The 16,509-nt window shown below is 49.3% G+C and overlaps 1 protein-coding gene across 2 annotated transcripts in view; it reads left to right on the forward strand.

Annotated features, from left to right (window-relative positions):
• The window catches only part of IGSF21 (immunoglobin superfamily member 21), a 270,820-nt gene that overhangs the window by 246,405 nt on the left and 7,906 nt on the right, over positions 1-16,509 (forward strand). Inside the window, exons 5-6 of one of the 2 annotated variants that reach the window (XM_003891213.4) lie at positions 7,992-8,107; positions 11,296-11,770. In XM_003891213.4, the coding sequence (XP_003891262.2) occupies positions 7,992-8,107; positions 11,296-11,770 (591 nt within the window). The remainder of the gene's footprint in view (positions 1-7,991; positions 8,108-11,295; positions 11,771-16,509) is intronic. The other variant, XM_017957665.2, reaches the window with a different exon arrangement.

Here is a 16,509-nt window from a genome sequence, read left to right on the forward strand (position 1 = left end):
TTCCCAGAGGAGGTGCTCTTTTGAGCAGATTCTTGAAGGAGCAGAGAAAGAGACTAGTGGAGATGATGGGGAAGAAACTAAGATGTGTGGAACCAAAAGAAAAAGAAAGAAAGAAATTAAAATAGGGAACATTTATATTCACGGACACTTTTATATTAAGAAGGTGATTTTCTTCTTTTGTGAAATATGGTGTAATGACTAAGAGCTGATTGAAAAGGAGGGCAGTCAATAGAGCAGGCATGCTGAGAGGAAAGAATGGATTTTTTTGCAAACAATATAATTCTGAACTTGTCTCTCCCCTCCCCAATCCCTCCCCCAAACCTAATTGATTACCACCCCGTGATGAATGACACTGGGAGCCAGAGTGTGCTAAGCACCTTCGCAGAGTGGAGCTGGAGAGATTTTCCCTTCCTCAAGACAATGGTTACTCCTGGGAGGGAAAGAAATTCCCCTATACATTGTTCTCAGCCAAGAGAGGGGCGTGGGCCATTGGAGAGGTAATATAATTAAAGCTTTCCTGTTTGCTCAGCACTTTGCTATCCTTACAGAAGGTTTATGGTTATTTTTCCATTTGCTTCTCCTCTCAAAAACCCTGGAAGCTAAGAGGCTGGCAGGGTATGTCTTATTGAACTCATTTGATAGATGGGAAGACTGACGACCAGAGGCATCAACTGATTTGCCCAAAGTTCTACGGGATGTTGGGAGCAGAGCCTGGGCTAGAACCTTGGTCTGACTGTATTAGAGTCAGCACCCTGAGAGAAGTGGAAGTGAACCTCATGGAAGAGAATTTAACTCTAGTACTCACAGTTTGACACAGGCGTGGGGCGGATTTCCCTCTCCAATAATTCTGGGATTTATATCAGATCAGGTTTGTGTTCCCAAATTTCAAAGGCCACAGGATGATTTACAGAGCCAAGAGGAGCTGCCGCATTGTCTCCAAAGTGAGTTATGATGACCGAAATAAAGTTCTGCTTTCAAGATAAAGACAGGCAATATTTCAGAGTTAATTTCATAAAACCGATCATCCGACCATTACCTCCCTGTGTCGATGTTAACTGTTGAGTCTAAAATAACTTCAACTCCTGCCTCCCTTGGTGTCCATGGAACAGGAGTGATGGAGGTTGGCTGTGACATGCAGCTGTGTCAGATGGGAAGCCACTTTCTCTTTCCCGATGCTAGAAAAAATTATTCATGGAAACTTCTAGCAGCAATTCTCTCCTCTTAAGGCAAAGTAAAAAAATAAACTAGAAAGTCAACTGGTTTGGTTGGGGGTGGGGGCAGGGGTCAGTGGATTCCACGGAGTTTTATGGTGGTGCCCTTGGTTGATCATCATAGTGGACTTATAGAATAGGGTCGGCCTTTCCTACTGCCCAGGTCTGGTGTTACACAAATGGAATAATGTGTCTGGAAGTGGTTTGTAAATTATGAAGCTCTGCCCATGTCAAGATTTTTTTTTTTTTTTTTTTTTGTGGATGGAGTTTCGCTCTTGTTGCCTAGGCTGCAGTGCAATGGCGCAATCTCGGCTCACCGCAACCTCCGCCTTCCAGGTTCAAGTGATTCTCCTGCCTCAGCCCCCTGAGTAGCTGGGATTACAAGCATGCACCACCATACTCGGCTAATTGCGTATTTTTAGTAGAGACACGGTTTCTCCATATTGGCCAGGCTGGTCTTGAACTCCCGACCACAGGTGATCCGCTTGCCTTGGCCTCCCAAAGTCCTGGGATTATGGGCGTGAGCCCCTACACCTGGCCTAGATTCTTACTATTACTACTACAACTACGACTACTGCTTATTCTTCCCCAAGCAAAATATGCCTGCGTGGTGTCTCTTCGCCTTAGAAGGGTCATTTCAGATGAATGATGCCGATGAGTGTGATGGGTGTGTTTACTCTCCCACCCCCCCCCCCCCACACGCCCCAGAGAGCATTGCACTGTCACAGGCATTTCAGAAAACACAGCCTCAAAGGCCACAAAAATGAGGCACTGATGGTGGGAGCACTGGACATCGCTGTCTAAAGGTGATAACAGAAGAGTGGGAGGGAGATTGGTGAGCCAGGGGTCTTCATTGATGAGTCTTTGCCGCCTGGATCTCATGTGAATACAGTAAAACACAGGCAGGTGGCCTCACCTTACACTGCTCATTCTGTTACCTGACTTTCTACTTGGGATTATTCTTGTCCAGGAAGTCATGTAGAGTTGATATCTGTGTTCACAGCTGATCTTCCACCTTTGATTGAACACGTCCTGGGGCATGGGATCTATCCCAGGCATAGGGCACATTAAAAGCTGCTGGCTTTTGATCTTGGTTGGCCAGAGACTGTAACAGGGATGGGAATGGCGATGAGGATGGAGACGGCATTGGGGTTGGGGATGGGATGGAAACAGAAAGGAGAATTGAGTTGGAGATGGGGATAGAGATGTGGTAGAGATAAGTGTGGGGACAGGAATAGAAGTGGTGATAGGAATGGAGGTGGGGATAGAGATGGGGGAGAAGATGGAGTTGAAGTTGGTCATGAGATGGAGACAGAAATGAGGAGAGAATAGAGGATGGCGATTGAGGATGGGGAGGGATGGAAATGGAGCTGAATGTGAGGATAGAGACAGAGATGAGAATGGAGAGGGAGTGGAGGTGGGGATAGAAATGGGAATGGAGATGAGGATGGGGAAGGGGATGTGGATGTGGATGGGATGGAGATAGAGACACAGATGGAGATGGGCGTAGGGTAAAGATAAGAATAGAGAAGGAGATTGAGATTGAGATGGGGCAGGAGATTAAGATGACGATGGGGAAAAAGATGGGGGAGGAGATGGAGATGGGAATGAGGTTGGGGATGGGGACAGATATGGGAATGGAGATGAAGACGGGTTTGGAATCGTGATAAAGATGAGGAAGGAGATGGAGTTGGAGATGAAGGTGGAGTGAGGATGAGGGTGGAAATGGGGATAAAGATAAGGAAGGAGATGAAGATGGAGATGGGGATGGGGATGGGGATGAAATGGGGAAAGGGATGGGGATGAGGATGAGGGTAGGAAGGGTGATGGGGATGGGAACGGAGATGGGGAATGAGGTGGGGGTGGGGATGGGAATGGAGATGGGGGATGAGGTGGGGATGGGGATGGGAATGAGGTGGAGGAGGAGGTGAAGAGGGGGAGTAGGGTGGGAATAGGAGTGTAATAGGGGAAACCTAAGTGAAGGAAGGCTGTAAACTCTGAGGCTCTGAAACTGGCTTTTATTGGGCTATGTGGGTAGGAATGCCGTACTTGGTCAAGAGACGGGAAAGAGAAAAGAAGAGGGAGATGCTAATAGTGACATGCAGGGTGAAGCATCTGTCAGGAGCCAGGGACTCCTGGATGGAGATGGCTCCCTGACTGCCGACACTCAGAGCCATCCACCAAGAGACAGGAGGTGAGATGCAGAGTGACATTTTCCTAGGACTCACTGACTGGGGAGTATATTGATGGGGAGGGTGTGGGAAGCCTGAGGTGTCCACGCTGATATTAACAGCTCTGCTATGTCATCGTCCATACAACTGAAATCTGTTATTGTCTTATGAGCTTGATTAACTATACATATTGCTAACACCTGCTCAGAAATATAACGAGGGATGGGAACACAGCTCCAATCAGGGTCTGTGTGGGTGGTACGCGTGACTCAGGTGCAGATCTCCTGTGTGTGTGTATGAATGCTTGTGGGGGTGGGGAGTGTAAGCACCATGCTGTGCAAAGAACCCTAGCCAGGATTTGGAAGGCGAGGGGCCATTCCAGGCTCTGCCACTGACTTAGGGTATGATTGTAGCCAAATCCTGTGTCTCTCTCTGATCTCAGTTTGCTTACTTATAAAATGGAAAGTCTAGACCAGAGTTGTTCAAGAGAAACATAATGTAAACTACACATGTCACTGTAAGTTTTCTAATAACCACATTAAGATAAGTTTAAAAAGGAAAAGGTGAAATTAATTCTAGTAATATATTTATTAAACCCAATATATCCAAAATATTATCATGTCAACATGTTACACTTACAATATATCTTACACTCTTCTTAAAAACGAAGACTTCAGTTTTACACTTATAGCACATGTGAACCTGAACAAACCACATTTCAGGTGCTCCCCTGCTGCATGTGTGAGTGGCTACTCCATGGGACAGCCTGAATCTAGGGCATTTTCTGATCTCCTCACTAAACTGTGAATGCCCCAAAGGTACGACCATGTTTTATTCCTCCAGTCCTTAGCAAGGAGGCTCAAACAAGAATGCTAGTAAATCACATTGACAATAAGCACAGCTAATATGTAATTGGGTGCACTTTCAAAACACTTTGCAGGCACTACATTACTGAATCTTCACAAATACCTTATAATTCAGTTTTTCAGATCAGGAAACCAGGCTCAGAGAGGTTAAGTAACTTGCCCAAGGTCACACAGCCAATAAGTGGTACAGCTGATCTTTGAAATTTGGCTAGTCTGATCTAGAGCCCACCTCCTTAGCCATTGTCCTATACTACCTCCCTTATTTGTAGTCTTACAAATAATTAAAATTGCTACCTTGCATTGCAGGTAACTTACACATGCCATCACATTTACTCTTCAAAGCAAACCTCTCAGAAGCCAGGCACAGTGGCTTACACCTGTAATCCTAACACTTTGGGAGGCTAAATTGGGAGGATCACTTGAGGCCAGGAATTCAAGACCAGCTTGGACAACATAACAAGACCCTAGCTCTACAAAACATTAAAAAAAAAAAAGCTAAAAACAAACAAACAAACAAAACAAAAAAACAAGAGTGGTGGCACACACCTGGGGTCCCAGCTACTTGAGAGGCTGAGGCAGGACAATTGATCACTTGAGCCCAGGAGGTCAAGGCTGCTGTGAGCCATGATTGTGCCACTTCACTCCAGCCTGGGTAACAGAGTGAGACCCTGCCAAGAAGAAAGAAGGAAGGAAGGAAGGAAGGAAGGAAGGAAGGAAGGAAGGAAGGAAGGAAGGAAGGAAGGAAGGAAGGAAGGAAGGAAGGAAGGAAGGAAGGGGAGAGAAAAAGAAAAAAGAGAGAGAGAGGGAGGGAGGGAAGAAGAGAGAAAGAGAAAGAAAGAAGGAAAGAGAGAAAGAGAAAGAAAGGAAGGAAGGAAGGAAAGGGAAAGAAAAGAAAGAGAAAGAAAGAAAAGACAGAAATAAAGAGAGAGAAAGAAAGAAAGAGAAAGAAAGAAACAAAAGAGAGGGAGGGAAGGAGGGAAGAAAGAAGGAAAGAAAGAGAAAGAAGGAAAGAAAGAAAGAAAGAAAGAAAGAAAGAAAGAAAGAAAGAAAGAAAGAAAGAAAGAAAGAAAGAAAGAAAGAAAGAAAGAAAGAAAGAAAGAGAGAAAGAAAGAAAGGAAAGAAAGAAAGAAAGAAAGAAAGAAAGGCAAGCAATACTCTCCTCTCAGGAAGGTTCTAGGTGTCTGAGCTCTGTTGGCTCAGTGAAGGTAAGAAAGAATGAATGAGTGATTTTAAAGGAACCACCTGCCTGGTTCTGAGCCTCTAGGATTCTTGGAGGGTATCCTGATACCTACTCACCTGCCATCACCAGCCACGCCAGAGTTTTATGCTAAGCTCTAACTGCAGAGGTCACTGATCTTTAGGGTAACTGAGTAACTGGAGCCACCCACAGCATCCGTTCCTGATGGAATTGGATTATAAGGCATCCATGGAAGGTAGGTGAATGTTCCTGGTGGTTCAAATGTGTACTTACATCTAAAGGCACCAATAGATACAAGCTCGCTTTTTCTTCCCAAAGGTTGAGGTGGCTCAGCTTCATGTCAGAGGCTGGGCTCTGGAGTCAGACGGTCTGAGTTCAAATCCTGGCTCTTCCTCATACTGGCACTATGAGCCTGAGCAAGTTGCTTCACCTCTTAAGTTTCCCCATCTGTAAAATGGGAATAAATAAACCCAGCTCGTAGACTGATGGTGAAGACGGAAATAATGCACACACGTTAAGAACTCAGAACGGGTCCCGATTCCTAAGTGTTAGCCATTGTGGGTTCTTGTGTGGGATCCAGGTTTTCGGTCGAGTGTTGGAAAAGTTAGACTGCAGAATCTGCAATTCCTAGGTAATTGACGTATTCTGGTGTATTTCTCCCTTCTCGGAATTCCTATCCCACTTACCATCTGTTTTATGCGATGTTACGCTTAATTACAATTCTCCATCTATTGTTCTCCCATTGTCTTCTGTGTGCTCTGCTTCTCTTGCCGACAGCATGAGTTGGCTCCCTGAATGAATGAATGACTCATACCTGATTTCATTTCACTAGGCCTTGAAATAGAGTTGCCCGTGTGTCTGTCTCCCCCACCTGACTGTGAACTTTGTAATGCTTTACCTGTTTCATCATTGGGCACCTCCTGGCAGCACCTGGCATCATTCCCGGCACCTAGTAGGTGTCAGGAAATGTTTGTCGAATTTAATTAAACTTAACTGGAGTGAAAACCCCCTGCAGGAAGGAAAGGCCCACACCTCTTTATTTTCTCTGCTTCCCTCCCTGTGCATGGCCCAAGGCTGGGTAAGTCAGAATTGACGGATTTTCCCAAGCGAGGCTCTAAGATTCTGGCTCCTGTCCTGCTGATTATGAAGTGGTTAGGGAAATAATATCAGAAATCACAATAATAGCAAATTCCTACCATATGCTAAGCCTTTCATATGCATTAGCTGGTTTTGTCCTGCAAAAATGTCTGCTAAGTATTAATGTTATTCCCATTTAGCAAACTGGAGGACTGAGGCTCACAGTTTTGGTGACCTGCCTAAGCACGTGGAGGTGGTAGTGACTGAGCTGGGATTCGGACCCAAGTGTGCCTGATGGCCTAGCCCCTACCCCTTGCGATGACCCGTAGTGTCTGGGAGCAAGGGTTTTGACAAACCAGCCAGGGGCAGTGGGTGAGGAGAGAAGAGAGGTTCAGTGGGTGGGAGGGGTGGCCAACAAAAACAAGCCAACTTCCAGAAAGGAAGGAAGGAAAGACTCCTGGCCACAAATACCTGTCCAGATGCCCCCATCCGAGTGTATGGTACCATCTTCCCCAGCTGAAATTCCCGCTCTGTTTTCAGTCTCTTCCAAATGCAAGCCAGACGATGTCACTGCTCTCACTGAAAACTTTCAGTGGCTCCCCATTGCTCTCAGAATAAAGAAGAAAAACCCGTAACCCATGCTTTAAAGATAAATCAGCCCTCTGGGGGCTAGGGCAGAAGAAGGAGGGAAAAAGCCCCAAAGTGTAGCAGTTGCTGTTTTTTGTGATGTGAAAATACTCACTGTGACAAGTTACAAACGGTTAACTGCTGGTTCACAGAAATCCCGAAAATGTCACAACCTGTTCCAGCATGCCAGTTCTAGTCATAATCCCCCTGACAGCATGCCACATGCTCTGTGCCCTGCCCATATGCCCAGCCCCGCTGGGCACCACATTCCCCCTGGCCTGCCCCTCTCTCTCCTGGCCAACCTACTGCCAGGCCCTGGCACAAAAATAAGCCAGGCATAGTGGCACACACCTGTGGTCCCAGCTACTTTAGAGGCTGGGAATCTCAGGGTTTGTTAAAACTCAAGGTGTTAAAACTCAAAGCTCCTTCTACCTGCCATGCTATCTCCCACCCACTCTTGTGACCTCAGATCACAGCAGCAATGTGGCTGCTTCAGCAGCGTCTGCCCGGAACTCCCAGGCTCGGGCAGAGTCCCCTCAACACACCGTGATTCCTCTGGGGATCGGATGCACTTCACACTTTGATCTGTGCCATCTCTTGATTCCTGTCTGTCTTCTGCACTAAGCTGCAAGCTCCAGGAGGACAGGGCTCTTGTCTATATTCCCAGCAAGGACATCTTCCTCACTGTAATGGATGCCAATGGTACCCCCTGGAGTTCGACAACACCTGCCCTCCCCCACCCCGGCACCCAGCATGGACCTGGGCCATCTTAGGTGGTCAGTGAACTCTTCCTGAATCTCCCAGTTGAGTCTTTGTCTTCCTGTGCTTCCTTTTGGGGCAGCTCCTCCCACCTCCATTGAAGTGGTGGCCGCTGACACACCAGCACCCTTCAGCCGCTACCAAGCCCAGAACTTCACGCTAGTCTGCATCGTGTCTGGAGGAAAACCAGCGCCCATGGTGAGTACCCCTGGAGCGCCCAGCTCCTTCCCATCTGCCGAACCACCCTGCTTCGGGGCTGGTCCAGCTGTAGGTGTCTCCACTGTGCCTGGAGAGGGAGTGGTTGGCCAGGGCTGACTCTGTCCCCATCTGCCTTTGTCCGATCCCGTTTACCCATCGGATCGGCCCAGGCATCCATGTGCCCCTGTTGCTCCCCATCTCCCCATGCTGAGAACCCCCACTCCTCCTGGAGGCAGAGTCCTAGAACTTCACAGCAGGAGTGGCCTTCTGGGGAGCCCAGGATCCAGCATGTCAACCTCAGTTATTGAGTCCAACGGAGACAAATGAAAGGGAGCCCCCCCGAGAGGGAAAGGGGCTTGTCCCAAGTCACCATGGCACTCCCGACAGAGCTGGGTCTCAGGTCCGTGTCTCTAGCTCCAGGTTCACTGGCCTTCCCAGAAGCCCATGTGATCATCAGGAATCCCATCTGAAAGAAGGAGGGAGAGGATGGAAGGGAGAGAAGGAAAGGAGAGAAGGAAGGGAGGGAAGAGAGAGGAAATTCCTTTTTGACCAACTTATTAGACCCAGCGTAGTTTCTTAGATATTTGTCAGTGCAGTTCATGAGATTTTTCATGACCTCTTGAAGGGGTTAGGGTAGGAGGTGCAGCGTCTGGAGAGCTGGGGTCCCGGCCATGCTGTACTCACCGAACCAACGGTGAGCAGGAAATCCCCCCTCCCCACCTCTGCCTCTGTTTCTGCAACGAAGTTGAGGGGGCTGGACAACATTCGTTTTTCAGCTTTTTTAGAAGCACAAGGACCCTTTTGGTCTAAATGGTATACAGAGAAACCTCATATGTATGACATTTAAAAGTGAAGAGCGGCCAAGTCACTCTCATTGACACCTGAAGCACCACTTTAGAACCCGTAGGGTTCCATGAAGCCTGTTTGGAGAACCTTCAAGCTACGTACCCTTTCGTTTTTGACATTTTGTAATACTTTGTGTCTTGATCCTATGAGTTTCATACAGTACTAGGATTTAGCAAGGTGTGGAGCTAGAGCAATGGGTATGTAGGGTTACAGTTCAAGACGGGAGCCAAATGGTTCCCCTCATTCCAGACCCAACTGTCTCCCAGGCATGGTCCAATGGTGTGGCCTTGGGAATCTAGGCCAGCCCTGCCTTGGGAACTGGGGCAGGGTGGTAAATGGGTATGTAGAGGCCCAGGACAGGGCAGTAAGCAGGTGCACAGAGACACAGGTGAGGCAGCAGGCAGGGGCACAGGGATGCAGAGACACAGGTGGGGTGGTGGGCAGGGGAGTAGAGACACAGGTGGAGCAGTGGGCAGGGGCACAGAGGCACAGGTGGGGCAGTGGGCAGGGGCACAGGGACACAGGTGGGGTGGTGGGCAGGGAAGTAGAGACACAGGTGGTGCAGTTGGCAGAGGTGCAGAGGCACAGGTGGGGCAGTGGGCAGGGGCACAGAGACACAGGTGGGGCAGTGGGCAGGGGCGCAGAGACACAGGTGGGGCAGTTGGCAGGGGCACAGAGACACAGGTGGTGCAGTGGGCAGGGGTGCAGAGACACAGGTGGGACAGTGGGCAGGGGCACAGAGACACAGGTGGTGCAGTGGGCAGAGGTGCAGAGACACAGGTGGGGCAGTGGGCAGGGGTGCAGAGACACAGGTAGGATTGTGGGCAGAGAAGTAGAGACACAGGTGGTGCAGTGGGCAGGGGTGTAGAGACACAGGTGGGGCAGTGGGCCGGGGTGCAGAGACACAGGTAGGATTGTGGGCAGAGGAGTAGAGACACAGGTGGGGCAGTGGGCAGGGGTGTAGAGACACAGGTGGGGTGGTGGGCAGGGGAACAGAGACAAGCCTCAGTCCCTAGGAAGTGGACCAAAAAAGGTAGCTTCAAAGCCAGTTGCTGAAAGCAGGACATGACCCCAGATTTTCTCCTTTGGAGGCCTTAAAGAGGTCCAGTCTCCCTAAAATCAGGAAAGCTGTTTTTTTCTCACAAACAGAAAGTCCTTTCCTGAAAGGCACAAAGAAAGGCTTTTCACAGTCCAGGGGCTGTAGGAAGACCCCCCTCCTACCCATCCTGTCTGCCTGCCCTGACATTTGCGACATGGCAATAAAATATTCAGATATAAACATGCAAAAGAACCTCATCTCCCCAAATCCCAGGCATCTTATGTTTGCCTGAGACATCAGAACTTTAAAGAAATTCTTTTGATATAAATTACAAACCTGCATTTAAAGCACTTTTCAAAAAGAAAAAGGAAAAGAAGAAAATAAATGGGGGAAAAAAAAAACCCAACGCAGGCTATCATGTGCATAAGAGACTCTTCATTGACGTTACAAACTCTGACAAAAATCCCACATTTCATACCCCCCATCCCCTCCCACCTCCTTCACCCCCCTGCAGCCCCTCCCCCTGCACACTTTCCTTTCGCTCCCCCTACCTGTGTCCCAGAGAGCTGCATCCTACTTTTCCCTCTCCTGGCCCCCTATCAATATATTTATCTGATTTATTAAAAATACATCTAATCCCCACAGGCCTCTGGGTACATGTACCAAAATAAAAAGACAGCAAATTAAATTAAATGCCGCCTCGCAAAACTTGAGCTCCCATTAGCAGAGAAAGCGAGGAGATGTTTGCTCTCACCTCCTCCCCACACCTAGCTTCCTCCCACACATGCACCTGTTTTCTGCCTTCCATCTCCAAAATACACACGCACACAGACTCTTTCTTTCCTCGTCCTCTCCCAACTTCTCAATCTCTGGTGCCTTCCATTTTTCCCTCATCCCCATGCCCTCCCCGAGTGGTGCCCTTGGACCCCAGGTGGCCGCCATGGTGTAGGCCAAGGTCCCCATTTCCCACGTGGTTCCACTGACACATCCAACAGCCCCATGAAGCAGGTGTCTTATTCTTCTCTTGACAAGTGAGGAAACTGAGGCTCAAAAAACCTCACCAGTTGGTAAATGATGGGATTGGGCTAAGCCTCTGCCCCAAGGGCCTGCATGTGTTCCCATTATACCACACTGGCTCATAGTTCTTGGTAGTGTTGGAGGGAAAGGAGTGGGGTGTGGGTGACTGTCTAGACTGCTATGCTCTGGAAGAACTGGCATCCTGTGCCCAGTTCATCGGAGAGCCCACTGGGAGGTTGAAGTTAGTAGCACAAAATCTTTTTCCACACCCTCCTTGCAATGGCAGGTTTATTTCAAACGAGATGGGGAACCAATCGACGCAGTACCCCTATCAGAGCCACCAGCTGCGAGCTCCGGCCCCCTCCAGGACAGCAGGCCCTTCCGCAGCCTTCTGCACCGTGACCTGGATGACACCAAGATGCAGAAGTCACTGTCCCTCCTGGATGCCGAGAACCGGGGTGGGCGACCCTACACGGAGCGCCCCTCCCATGGCCTGACCCCAGATCCCAACATCCTCCTCCAGCCAACCACAGAGAACATACCAGAGACGGTCGTGAGCCGTGAGTTCCCCCGCTGGGTCCACAGCGCCGAGCCCACCTACTTCCTGCGCCACAGCCGCACCCCGAGCAGCGACGGCACTGTGGAAGTACGCGCCCTGCTCACCTGGACCCTCAACCCACAGATTGACAACGAGGCCCTCTTCAGCTGCGAGGTCAAGCACCCAGCACTGTCGATGCCCATGCAGGCAGAGGTCACGCTGGGTAAGGCTTGGTGGGGGCCCTTCTGTAGAGCCCTTGCAGACCTGGGTGTGGTGAGAGCCTTGGAATAGGGTTCCCGGGCTGTGGACACCTATGGAGAGGGGGAGGAGATGGAGCAAACTGGAAATGGAGCAAACTGGAGCGCAAAGGGTAGAGTTAGGGTTCTTAGCGGAGTTTGCTGAGCTGGATTGGAGAAGATCCTTGGTCATGTGTGGGGAGGTACCCACAGGCCAAGGTAGTTTGCTGGGTTGAGCCAAGAACATGAGAGGTTAGAGGAGTTTGCTAGACAGGGTCAGGGACACAGGAGATCAGGGGAGGTCAGAGGAATTGCTTCAAAGCCAGTTTAATTTGATATAAATTACAAACCATTTAAAGCACTTTTCAGTTAGGATTCAGTCAGGAACTTGAGCGGTCTGGGAGGTCTTCTGGAAGGATCAGAAACAAGAGACTGAGGAGATTTGCTGGGTTGGGTCAGGAACACGAGAAGTTGGGGAAGAGCAAGGGAGTTGCTGGGCTGGGTCAGCAACATAAGAGGTCAGGGAGTTTGCACAGCCTGGATAAAAAAGATGGAAAGTCAGAAAAATCTGCTGGATTGGTGTTAAAAACAGGGGAGGTTTTCTAGGTCAAAAATGGAACCAGGAAGTTTGCTGGGTAGATAAAGAATACACAAGAGTCGGGTTTCTTCAGGAAGGGTTGCTGAGTCAAGTCAGAAGCATAGAAGGTCAGTGTGAAGACCAGGGGAGGCCAAGATTTTTCCAGTCAGCCTCAGGAGCACAAGAGATCAGGGGACATTTGTCGGGTCAAGGAGAGGAACCTCGAGGTCACGGCCTGCTCAGGGAAGTTTTCTATATCACAGGTGGGAACAAGGGAGGTGACAGGGAGATTTTCTGGGTTGCATATGAGCCCAGTGAGCTCAGAGGACGGTTTCTGCCTAAGGGTTGTGAACCTGGGAGGTTGCAGGCTTGCTGGATCAGGTTTTGGAATTCTGAAAATCATAGGAAGCTTTGGCAGGTTGGGGTCAGGAACACATAGGACATGGAAGGTATCGCTCTGGCTTACACTTTTAAGTACAATGAAAACCCTGTCATCTGTGGGTATGTGGGAGGCAGGCAAAGAGGACACTGGGTGCCCAGAGCTAGCTCAGCCCAAGAGCCCAATCCCTGTCCATGATCTGCTCCTCTCCCCACAGAGCACCAACCCAGGGATCCCCAAAGCACAAAGAACTCACTCCCTTCCCCTTATACTTCTCCTCCCCGCTGACTCAGGGCAGGGAAGGGGGAGATGTGGAATCTTCACTGCTGGAAATAGACAAGACTCTGGTTGTTTGTATGGACTGGGTGGGTGAGGGCAGGGGATGAGCACGATGACCTGTACTTGTCCTTTCACCTATGTCCTTTGAACCTTGATCCGCAGCCCCCAGCAGCTCCTCCCTAAGCCCGAGATGCCTGGGCTTGTACTCCAAAACTCCTGTAGTGTTCAGAGGCTGCCTGGCTCAGTCCACAGCCACTAACCCAGGCCACTCATCACCAAGGACTGAGAATGGTGACTGACGAGCACTGGGACTGCAGCTTGTGTCAGGTGTTCCAGAGGGCTTCTGTTTTAGCTGGACCACCAGAAAACCCAACATCTCCTCAGTATCGAATACCAAAGAAAAGGATTTCTTGTACAGACAGTATGTACTATGTGCTAGGAACATCTGCAAGGATTCTCATCCAATCCTCATAAGCACAAGTTGGCCATGTAGTCCCATTTTGCAGATGAGCAAAACTGAGGCTCAAGTTGGTAGAGTCCCTTGCCAAGTCGTTAACTTTGTATATAGCAGCGTTGAAATTTCAAGCCAGGTTTATTGGTGCCTTCTTCACTCACTACCATGCCAACCACTGGACTCAACAGCTCCAGGATTGCTTGTCTTGGCTGGTTATGGGACTGGTTCCCTGAAGACCCATTATAATGGCCCTTTGATTTTCTCTCTCTCTCTCTCTTTTTATTTTTATTTATTTATTTATTTTTATTTTTTTGACAGAGTCTAGCTCTGTCGCACCCAGGCTGGAATGCAGTGGGTGATCTTGGCTCACTGCAACCTCAGCTTCCCAAGTTCAAGTGATTCTCCCGCCTCGGTCTCTCAAGTAGCTGGGATTACAGGTGCCCACCACCACATCCAGATAATTTTTTTTTGTATTTTTAATAGAGATGGGTTTTCACCATATTGGCCAGGCTGGTGTCAAACTCCCAACCTCAGGTAATCCACCTGCCTCAGCCTCCCGAAGTGCTGGGATTACAGGCGTGAGCCACCACACCCACCAGCCCTTTGATTTTCACAGGCCACCTGCCCATACAGAAACTAACAATAAAGGCTAACATCTACTGAGCAGCTACTATATGCCACAGACTGTGGCTTCTCTTATATTAACCCAGTGAGGTAGGCACCATTATTATCCCATATCACAGAGGAGGAAGCTGAGGCTCAGGGAGTTTAAGATACCCAAGGTGAGTGGGGGAGAATTCAAAGGCTCCAGAGGCTGCTCTAAGCCTTTCACTCTGCCTCCTCACGGCATCCCTCTGTCACAGGTGCCCACCTCCTGGGTACTCTTTGTTCATCATTCCATAAAGATATCACTGGGGCCAGGTCCATTTTTGACCTAGGCACTGGGCCAGGCACAGTGGCTCACGCCTGTAATCCTAACACTTTGGGAGACTGAGGCAGATGGATCACGAGGTCAGGAGTTCAAGACTAGACTGACTAACATGGTGAAACCCCATCTCTACTAAAAAAAAATAATACGAAAATTAGCCGGGCATGGTGGTGCTTACCTATAATCCCAGCTACTCAGGAGGCTGAGACAGGAGAATCACTTCGTCTAAAAAAAAAAAAAAAAAGAAAGAAAAAAAGAAAAAACGAAGATATTACAAGCATCACTTAAGGCCAGGTCCTGTGCTAGGTGCTGAGGTCTTCTCAATCCAGGGTCTGCTCCAACCCCTCTCTTGGTCCTCCCACCTTGCCAGCCCTTCACCCCTCTCTCTGGATCCTCCATCCTTCCATGGCCTCTTCGTCCCCCAACAGAGCAGCCTCCACCCTTCACCTGGTGGCTTCTTTTATGAAAGACCCCTCCAGCCCCTCTTGTGGAAGCTCCGGTTTCCAGCAGGGCGGCACCCTTGCCCCACCCCACCAAGAATAAGGACGAGAAAGATGAAAGGCCAGATACAGACTTCAAGGCAGCTGGTGAAAAGTGAGCTTGTAGCTGACATCTCCTAGTGATGGGAGGCGGTGTGCCCCTGCTGGCCTGTGTGACCCTTACCGACAGCACCCCAAACCACATTAAAGCGCTTGCCTGCTCTGTCCTGGATCCCAGGCCCTCCCTTAACTGGAGTTGCTTCTGTGGGCACCCCCGCTCGCCATCATCAGAGCAAGGGAAAGAAGGGCTCACTCATAAGCAGTGGGCCTGGACAGGCAGGTCTGTGCACACCGGGGGATTTGTGGCATGGGGGACACAGCAGGGCCACCAAGATGAAGGGCCCTAATTGGGTGGGTGAGTAAAGAGACACCTAGGCTGACTTCCTAGTCTCCTTCGACTGCTGAGTGAGAACTCAGACTTCTTAACGTCTCTGAGTCTCAGTTTTCTGACCTGATGAAGGGGGAGAATAGTAACTGCACAAATATTTTGAGCACCTGCTTAGATCCAGGCTCTCTGCAAGATGCTTTCCTCATCAGGTCTCCTTTAAGCCTGCAGTGAACCCGCTGAGAGATGCTATCATATTATTCCCATCAAGCCTGAGGTGAGGGACTCAGGCTTAGAGTAACCTTTCTTAGGTCAGCCAGTCAAGGTTGTCTGGCCCCAGAACCCACGTTCTTAACCACTGTGCTCTATAGCCCACCTGTCAGGGTTGTGGTGAGGTGTCACTGAGCCAGGGGGTGTGACCAGTAGAGAGTGCCATGAGCCAAAGGGCCGTGAGTGTATGCACCTTGCACCATCAGGGCACCCTGCACTCTGGGTGAGACAGTGAGATGGATGAGATGACCTCAGAGCACAAAATCCAATCATTCAACAAGGATTTTGAAGATCAGGCCAACAAGGGTGGGGCGTGTCTCCCTGCAAAGAACTTTCACTCCTGCTCTTCCCTCGCAGGGATGCCCTCCCCAGCTCAAATGCCACCCCTCCAGGAAGACTTCTCTGACCCTCCCCCAACCCTTCGAGCTGTTTGTGCCTCTCCTGAGTTCTTGTCTCACCAGATTTGTACCTTTATTGTGATCTAGACCAGAGATGCCTGAGCGTCCTGGCACCCATCTCACTAAATGGCAACCATATTCTTCCCATTGATCAAACCAGACACCTTGCAGCCACCCACCTTTTCCAGTCTTTCCTCTATCCCACATGCAAACCGTCATTAAGCCCTGGCAGCTCGACTTCAGAATATATCCCAAATCTGCCACTCCTCACGGTGTCCTCTCCGAATACCCAACCCAAGCAGCATCAGTTCAAGCCTGGGTTATTAGAGTAGCCTTCAAACTACAAGCAGTTCTGCTTCTACTTTTGCACTATCCTATTTCCCACTCCGATTGATCTACTTAAAATATAAATCAGATCATGACACCCACCCAAAACCTTCCTGTGGTAGACAAACAGTTTGATAAAACAGGATAGAGTCCAGAAATAGACCCACATACATACAGTTCATTGATTTTTGCCAAAGACCCCCAAGGCCATTCAATCAGGAAAGAGAAGTTCTCTTAACAAATGACCCTG

This window comes from Papio anubis, chromosome 1, assembly GCF_008728515.1.
Source record: "Papio anubis isolate 15944 chromosome 1, Panubis1.0, whole genome shotgun sequence".
NCBI lineage: Eukaryota > Metazoa > Chordata > Mammalia > Primates > Cercopithecidae > Papio > Papio anubis.